This window comes from Pyrgilauda ruficollis, unplaced genomic scaffold (genome assembly GCF_017590135.1).
Source record: "Pyrgilauda ruficollis isolate IOZ18807 unplaced genomic scaffold, ASM1759013v1 scaffold159, whole genome shotgun sequence".
Taxonomy (NCBI): Eukaryota; Metazoa; Chordata; class Aves; order Passeriformes; family Passeridae; genus Pyrgilauda; species Pyrgilauda ruficollis.
This window is the reverse complement of record NW_024514654.1, coordinates 40,670-48,919: the sequence shown is the minus strand read 5'-3', so window position 1 is coordinate 48,919 and position 8,250 is coordinate 40,670. Positions and strand designations below refer to the sequence as shown.

Genomic DNA, 8,250 nt, shown 5'->3' with positions numbered 1-8,250 from the left:
GGCCCCCGGGGGGGAAGAAGAGGGGGGGGGGGGTAACCCCCCCCCCCCCCCCCCCGGTGTCCCCCCACTCACCTGGGCGAAGGGGCAGCACCCCCAGGAGCCTCCCCGGGCTTGGCAGCACCGCTGGCCCCCGTGGCAGGAGCCAGTGGCACCACAGGGCACAAGGCCACCCAGGTGGGTGCCAGCGGCTCGCAGTGGGGCAGGGGGTGCCTGGCGGGGGGCAGAGGGGGTCTGGCGGGGGGCTGAGGGGGTTGGCAGCAGTGGGGTGGGTGCCAGCAGCTTCTCACAGCTCTCGGTGGCCACGTTGCAGGTGTAGCCCCGGGGACAGCAGTGCTTGTGGTCCCCGCAGCAAACGGCCTGGGGGGGACACAGGATGGCATCAGTGCGGTGACACTGGGGGACACGGGTGTCTGCGGGACACAGGGGTCTGGGTACCAGGGACAGAGGTACGTCAGGTGTCCCCAGCAGAGACCCAGGGACTGTGCCAAACCCTGCCCACAGAGCCTCCATGGAGGGACCAGTGACAAATGTGGGAGTGTCCCATGTCCCTGCCCCTCTCAGCCCTACTTGTCCCCAAAGGGCCACCCCCACAGTCACACGCTGCCCCAACCCCCTCCATTCTATTCCTAAATCCTCATTCCCTGGGACATCACCCCACCCCTGGGGTGCCCCCACCCCCAGGGACTCCCCCACACCTGCTCGAGGGGGCAGCACCCCCAGGTGCCCAGGCTCAGCCGGCAGCACGTGCTCCCGTCAGGACAGCTCGTCTTCTCATCACATTTGACGTTCCCCGATGTCACCTGTCCCCCCCAGGGCAGCGCCGGGGTCTTGCTCACCCAGGGCCGGCGGGTGCCCCCCCCCTGCAGGCAGCTGCCCCCCTCGGGGTCGCAGGTGTAGCCCTGGGGGCAGCAGTGCACATGGTCGGGGCAGCAGACGGCCTGGGGGCAAAGAGCAGGGGCTGAGCACAGGGGACCCCCAGCAACACAGCTGGGGACCTCCAGGGGACAAGTGCCCTCCTGCCTGTTCCTGCCCTCCCCTATTCCGTGTCCCCCCAGACCCAGCCTGCCTCCATCCCCACTTTGAGGGGGGCAGATATGGGGACCACCTCATGATGCTTCTGCCCCTCCATGGGACACACGGATGTCCCTGAGCATCCTCCTGTCCCTGAGCACCCCAGTGGCCTTGTGTGCCTCCGTCACCTCCCGCCCCCCGAGTCCCAAACTGGTCCCAGTTAGCAGAGGGGGTCCGACTGGGGCTGGGGGCCAGCAAAGGGGCCCTGTGTCCCATAGGGACATGAGGGGTTTGGAGCCCACCCTGTCCTTCTTGGACGACAAGGGACACCTGCCCTCACCCTGCCCATGGGACAGGGGACATCTGCCCTCATCCTTCAAGCAACAAAGGGGGACACCTGGCCTTGACCCTCGTGGGGAGAAGGGAACATTGGCCTTTGTCCCCTCGGGGCACAGGAGACCCCCAGCCCATGGGGCTGCTGAGGGGACAGGTGGTCACTGTGCCCTGTGAACATTCCCATGTCCCCAGGCAGGTGCCCCACTCAGGGTCCCTTGAGCCATGTCCCTCCCTCCAAGGACACCCCAGGACCCCCTGGAATCTCTGCTCAGTCCAGGACCCCCCACTCCCCTGGGTGCACCCCCAGGGCCCCCACCCCACACAGCCATGGACTCCCATGGGCAGAGCCCCCCACACCTGTTCGAAGGGGCAGCACCCCCAGGTGCCCAGGCTCAGCCGGCAGCACGTGCTCCCGTCAGGACAGCTCGTCTCCTCATCACATTTGACATTCCCCGATGTCACCTGTCCCCCCCGGGACAGTGCCAGGGTTTTGCGCACCCAGGGCCGGCGGGTGCCCCCCCCCTGCAGGCAGCTGCCCCCCTCGGGGTCGCAGGTGTAGCCCTGGGGGCAGCAGTGCACGTGGTCGGGGCAGCAGACGGCCTGGGGGAAAAGAGCAGGGGCTGAGCACAGGGGACCCCCCAAAGGACTGCCAGCTCCACAGAAGGGGGGACAAACATGTCCCCTCCTGCCCATTCCTGCCATCCCCAGTCCCTGCCCCAACAGTGAGGAGGGGGGGATATGGGAACCCCTCATCACTACTGACCCCCCCCCCCCCCCCCGGGGGGCCCAGTCAGGAAGGTCCCTGAGCATCCTGGTGGCCTCATGTCCCTTCACCACCTCCTGCCACTGGAGCTCCAAACGTCCCAGTCAGCACTGGGGGTTTGACTGGGGGATGTCAAAGTGACTCAGTGTCACCCTTCCCCACGGGACATCAGAGAATGGGAGCCCTCTTGGGGGACAGGGGACATCTCCCAGTTCTGGAGGGACACAGGGGAACCCATCCTTGTCCCTCCCAAGGCGGACAGGGGACATCAAACCTTTTCCTGGGCAAGTTCAAGGAATCCCCACCCTTGTCCTTCTCAGTGGACACAGCTGCCCTCATCCCACCCAGGGGGACAGAGGACATCTGTGTGTCCTGGGGGCACAGGGGACCCCTGTACCTGCTCGAGGGGGCAGCACCCCCAGGCCCCAGAGCTGAGCCTGCAGCACGTGTTCCCATCGGGACAGCTTGTCCCCTCGTCACACTTGACGTCACCAGCTGGGGACAGGGGACAGTCAGGGCTGGTGTCCCCTCCCCAGGACAGGACAGGGGGTGGTTGCTTCCTGGGGGGGCCTTACCTCTGGGCAGTGCTGCCAGAGAGGCAGAGCCCCCCAGGGAGGTGCAGGTGGAGTGGATCAGGTCACAGGTGGTGCCCTGGGGACAGCAGTGCTGCCCGTCACTGCAGCACACGGCCTGGGGGAGACACAGCATGACAAGGGCCCTGGGATGGGGACAGGGGGCACAGCATAGGGGACATGGCGTGGAGGTGCCCTTGGGACAGCAGTGCTGTCCGTCACTGCAGGACACGGCCTGGGGGGAGACAAATGGGGGGACAGGGACCCTGGGGACAAGGACAGGGCGTGCTTAGCACGGGGGGCAGTGCAGGGTGCCTGGTATGGGACATGGCACAGGTGGGGTGCCCAGGGCCCAGTGTCCACCACAGGATGCCCAGCAAGGCGTGTCTGCTGTGGGGTGATAGGGACAAGGTGCCCAAAATAGGGTGCCTGGCATCACTGTGGGGTGCTTGGAATTGGGGTGCCCAGAATGGGGTGCCTGCATGGACTGGCACGGGGTGAGTGGTGCATGCTGAGGTGTGGGGTGCTGGACTGGGGTGCCCAGTGAGGGGTGGCTGCCTTGGGGTGCCTGGCAGGGGGTGCTTGGTTTGGGGTGTGGCGGGTTTGGGGTGCTGGGTACAGGTTTGGCACAGCTGCCCATGCCGGGGTGCCCAGGGCTGTGCCAGCACTCACGTTCTGCAGGGGACAGCAGCCGTACTGCGTTGGGGACAGCTGGCAGCAGGTGGCCCCGTCGGGACACGCTGAGCGGCCATCGGGACACAGCACCTGGCGCAGCGCCACTGAGGGGACACACGGTGTCACCGCGTCCCCTCCGAGGGCACAGCACAGCAAGGACACCCCCAGGGCACCCCCCTTACCTGGGGCGGGGGGGTGGCGCTTCCAGGCAGGGAAGGCTGTGCCCAGGGGGACGTCGGTGTCACCGGCAGGAGACACACAGCGCCCGCGGGTCAGGTCACAGAAGGTGGCGTGGGGACAGCAGTGCACCTTGTCAGCACAGCACGAGGCCTGTGGGTGCCAGCCGTGCTCGTCACAGCGATGGCCGTGCCAGGTCCCCCCCTCAGCGTCCCCGTGTCCCCACAGCCCGTACCTGGGGCATGGGGCAGCACCCCCAGGCGCCGCTGCTCGTCACACAGCACGTGGCATCGTCGGGACACTCAGACTGGCCGTCAGGACAGGGGACAGCACGGGGGGCTGCGGAGACAGGTGGCACCCCCGTGTCCATCCTGTTCCCTCGAGGCCCACCCTGCCCCCCAGCCACCCCCCGTGTCCCCGTACCCAGGTCTGTGACACAGGACTCCCCGTCAGCGCTGCAGTGGGACCCTCGGGGACAGCAGCGGTGGCCCCCGGCGCAGGGGACACTCTGGGGAAAGAGAAGGGAGAGGAAGGGCAAGGGGGTCAGGGAGTGCCCCCCAAATGGCAGGGACAGGGGGGAAACTGAGGCACAGGGAAGGGGGCTCACCTCTGGCAGCTGGCAGCCAGCAGGGCAGGATGAGCTGTCCTGGCACCCCATTGCACTGCGGGCAGGCAGGGCCTGGGGGCACAGCGGGGGTTGGGTTACATCCCCTGCTGAGGCCCCCCCGACCCCCCAAACCCCGCACACTCACCGGGGTGACGGGGCAGGGTTCCCCATGGGGACAGGGCAACTGGGCCCCTGCGCCAGCCAGGGCCACCCACAGCAGCAGGAGGGTCCTCATGGCTCTGGGGGCACCTGCGGAACCCCCCGAACCCCCGGCCTCAGTTTCCCTTCTCACTCAGTGGGCGGGCGGCTCTGCCCCCCAAATCTCACTTCTTCTTTCAGCCGTGTGTTGGGAAAGTCCCAGCCCCACCCCTTCAGGCAGCCCCCACCCTGGGGTGCTGGGGGGCACCTCGGGGTGCTGGGGATACCCACGGACAGCGGGGGGGCCCTGCGGTGTGTGGCACCCCAACCGCACCCCGATAACATCTCCCTGCGGCGCCAGACGGGCACCCCCGCCCCCCATCCCACAATCACTGTCACTGTCACTTCCCTTTCCCCGCTGCGGGCACCTCCTGCCCCGCCCAGGGCGGTCACAGGGCTTGTGTCCCATGGCGGGGGTCGGGGGGGGACCCTGGTGTCACTGCACCCCCCCCGCGACCCCCCAGGACTCCCAGTACTCCCAGTGCTCCCAGTGTTCCCAGTAGCCCCAGGACTCCCAGTACCGCCAGTGTTCCCAGTAGCCCCACTGCCCCCAGTGCTCTCCCAGTACCCCCACTGCCCCCAGTGTTCCCAGTACGCCTCCCATCAGGGACTCCCAGTACTCCCAGTGCTCTCCCATGACTCCCAGGACCTCCCGGGGAACCCCAGTGTTACCCCACGACTCTCAGTGTCTCCCAGTTCCTCCCTTAAGTCCCAGTTCCTCCCAAAGCTCCCAGCACCTCCCAGTCGTCCGTATGACTCCCAGTGGCCCCCGTGACTCCCAGTTCCTCCAGTGTCTCCCAGTGGCCCCCGTGACTCCCAGTTCCTCCGGGCAGCTCCCAGTGCTCCCAGTACCTCCCGGCGGTGCCCGCGTCCCCCCGCGCTCCCCGTACCCACCGGCGCGCCCAGTTCCCTCTCCCGGTCCCGGCCGCAAGCCCCCCCAACCACCGCTGGCCGCAAGCCCCGCCCCCGCCTCCCATTGGCCGTCAGCCGCGCCCGCCGCGCTGCCATTGGCCAGTCAGGGGTGAGAGGGCGGGCACAGCGGCCGCCTCGCCCCGTCACGTGACGGACGATCACGTGATCGCAGCCCCCCCCCCCGGGGCTGAGGGCGGCGAGAGCGCGGGGTGGGGCTCGGGGCACAGGGAGCCCTCAGACCGCCCTGCCCGAGGGGGCACCCCACAGCCCGGGGCACAGGGAGCCCTCAGACCGCCCTGCCCGAGGGGGCACCCCACAGCCCGGGGCACAGGGAGCCCTCAGACCGCCCTGCCCGAGGGGACAACCCACAGCCCGGGCACAGGGAGCCCTCAGACCGCCCTGCCCGAGGGGACAACCCACAGCCCGGGCACAGGGAGCCCTCAGACCGCCCTGCCCGAGGGGGCACCCCACAGCCCGGGGCACAGGGAGCCCTCAGACCGCCCTGCCCGGGGCACAGATCCCCCAGCCCGGGCAGGCACCCCTCTGTCTGCAGCCTCGAGCCCTCCTGTGCGGCCCCGGGCCCCCTCCCCGGGGCAGAAACCCCTTGTCAGGGCACAGACCCCCATCAAGGGCACGGCCCCCCCCTGCCCTGTCTCAGTGTTTTGCCCCTTGGAGCCCTCCAGGCCTTGTTCCCAGGGAAGGCAGGACCTCCAGCCCCCCAAATTCTCCCCAACCCCCGCAAACTTCCACCAGTCCCCACAGCCCTCTCCAGTCCTCCTCAATCTCCCGGACCCTCCCAAAACTCCAGTCTTTGCTCCCCAGCTCCCTCATCCTCCCTGCCAATGCCCACAAGTGCCCCTAAATCCTCTCCAAATCCCCTCCAACCCCCTGTGCCCCAAAGACCACTTCAACTTCTCCAACCGTCCCCAAATCTTCCAACCTCCCTGTCCAAGCTTTTCCCATCCCTCTCCAAGCTCCCCTAATGCCCCTCCAAACCCCCTCCACCTCCCCAAACCCCAAACATTCCCTAACTCCCATTTCCCCTCCTACACTAACTCCCTCATTTCCCCCCAAATCACCCCCCAGTCCGAGGAAATTCACTCCAAACGTCTTCCAACCACTCCAACACCCCCTAAACCCTCTTTAAAACTCCCTCAACTTCAACTCCCTCCAAACCCTCCCTAAACCCCCAAACCTCCCTTTCCAACACCCCAAATCCCTTGCAAACCCCCTAAACCACCTCTGATCTTCCCAGCCCTTCCAAATATCTTTCAGTCCATGCCAACCTGCCTCCACCCTCCCTTCCCAGCCCCCCAGCCTCTCCCTAGACCCCCAACTCCTCCAATTCCTGGTCCAACACCCTGAAATCCTCTCTATAACCCTCAAACCCCTCCTAACTCCCCCCCAAGCCCCCCAAACCCCTCCTTAGACCCCCAACCCCAACCAATCTGCCTCCAACCCTCCAAACCACCTCCAGCCTTCCCAACCCCTCCAAACCCCATACTCCAAGTCCCCCAAACCCTCCCTAGACCCCAACTCCTCCAAATCCCCCTCCAACCCCCCAAACCACCTCCAACCTTCCAAACCCTTCAAAATCCTTTAAAGTCCCCTTCCAACCTTTCTCCACACTCCCTCCCTAGACCCCCCAGCCCCTCCAAATCCCCCTCCAGCGCCCTGAAATCCCCTCTAAACCCCTCTAACCCCCTCCACTCTCCCTCCCAAGCCCCTCAACCCCTCCAAATCCACCTCCAACCCCACAAAATCCCCTCTAAACCCCTCCACATCCCTCCCAAGCCCCCCAATCCCTCCCTAGCACCCCAACCTCCCCTTCAACATCCCCATTCCCCCCCAGACCCCTCTCCATGCAGACACCACATCACCAGCCCGTCCCAGAGCTGCCGTGCGGGGTTGGGGGCACACGGGGCCTTTATTGGGGTCAGATGGCCGACTGCTCCTGGCGGGGGGGCTCGCCGGGGGCCGGTGGCCGCTCGGGCTCGGTGGCCATGGCGGCCTGGCGCAGCACGGCCATGTGCTCCTCGGCGGCCGCCAGTGACCGCTCGACCCAGTGGCGAGCGGCCGGCTGGCGACAGGCGCTGCGGGTCACCAGCACCAGGTGACTGACCGACAGCAGCAGCGCTGCGGCCCTGCGGGGACACGGGGCTGTCACTGCGATGTCACCTCCCTGTCACCACCCTGTCACCGCCCTGTCACCGCCCTGCCCCACGTGGCTTCCTCAGCAGCAGCATGGCCCCCAGCTGGCATGTGGTCACCAGGGACAGGACCCCAGGAATGGCCTGAGGTTGTGTCACGGGGGTTGGGATGGATCTCAGGGAAAGGTTCTTCCCCCAGAGGTGCTGGCACTGCCCAGGCTCCCCAGGGAATGGTCCCAGGCCTGAGGCTGCCAGAGCTCCAGGAGGGGTTGGACAGAGCTGCCAGGGATGCCCAGGGTGGGATTGTTGGGGGGCCAGGGGTGGGACTGGATGAGCCTTGGGGTCCCTCCCTACCTGGGATATTCTGGGATCTGCTCACTCCCTGTCGTGCTGGATGACTGGGCTTGTCCCCAGAGTGGGGTTGTCCCCAGAGGTGTCATATGGGATGGGGGGGTGTCCCCACCCACAGGCATCCCCCACCCAGGAGTGTCCCTGTCCTTCCCGCTGCTGTCACCTCGCATCCAGCAGTTTGGGGTCCAGCGGGGGGTACATGGATCTCACCACGTCGTCCACCCTGCGGTTGGAACAGTGTTAACCCCAGGGACACTGTGGTGACCCCTGGGGTTAACACTGTCCCTCGAGCACACCCACCCCAGCCCAGGCCTCTTGGAACTCTGGTACCCCCCCCCCTAGAGCCCCAGGAACCCCCAAGAACCCCAGGACTCCTTCCAGAGTCCCAAAATTACCCCAGGGCCCTGGGACACCTCTCAGAGTCCCTGGACACCCCTAAAGTCCTCAGGTTTCCCTCCAGAGTCCCTAGTGTCCCCCCCCAGTGCCTCAGGACCCCCC

At 66.9% G+C, this 8,250-nt stretch overlaps 2 protein-coding genes across 6 annotated transcripts in view; both read right to left on the bottom strand.

Moving 5' to 3' along the window:
- GRN (granulin precursor) overlaps nucleotides 1-5,307 on the bottom strand; it is a 5,660-nt gene extending 353 nt beyond the window's left edge. Inside the window, exons 1-12 of one of the 4 annotated variants that reach the window (XM_041461967.1) lie at nucleotides 5,234-5,307; nucleotides 4,287-4,390; nucleotides 4,142-4,213; nucleotides 3,958-4,042; nucleotides 3,770-3,873; nucleotides 3,540-3,687; nucleotides 3,355-3,461; nucleotides 2,686-2,800; nucleotides 2,508-2,605; nucleotides 1,705-1,947; nucleotides 696-938; nucleotides 49-357 (exon numbers count right to left, since the gene is read on the bottom strand). In XM_041461967.1, coding sequence (XP_041317901.1) covers nucleotides 49-357; nucleotides 696-938; nucleotides 1,705-1,947; nucleotides 2,508-2,605; nucleotides 2,686-2,800; nucleotides 3,355-3,461; nucleotides 3,540-3,687; nucleotides 3,770-3,873; nucleotides 3,958-4,042; nucleotides 4,142-4,213; nucleotides 4,287-4,376 — 1,614 coding nt within the window. In that variant the 5' untranslated portion in view covers nucleotides 4,377-4,390; nucleotides 5,234-5,307. The other 3 variants (XM_041461970.1, XM_041461969.1, XM_041461968.1) reach the window with 3 other exon arrangements.
- Nucleotides 5,308-7,187: 1,880 nt separating this feature from the next.
- The window catches only part of TMEM98 (transmembrane protein 98), a 4,431-nt gene continuing 3,368 nt past the window's right edge, over nucleotides 7,188-8,250 (bottom strand). For both annotated transcript variants that reach the window (XM_041461971.1, XM_041461972.1), the window contains 2 exons: nucleotides 7,916-7,975; nucleotides 7,188-7,395 (listed from right to left, as the gene is read on the bottom strand). In XM_041461971.1, coding sequence (XP_041317905.1) covers nucleotides 7,188-7,395; nucleotides 7,916-7,975 — 268 coding nt within the window. The remainder of the gene's footprint in view (nucleotides 7,396-7,915; nucleotides 7,976-8,250) is intronic.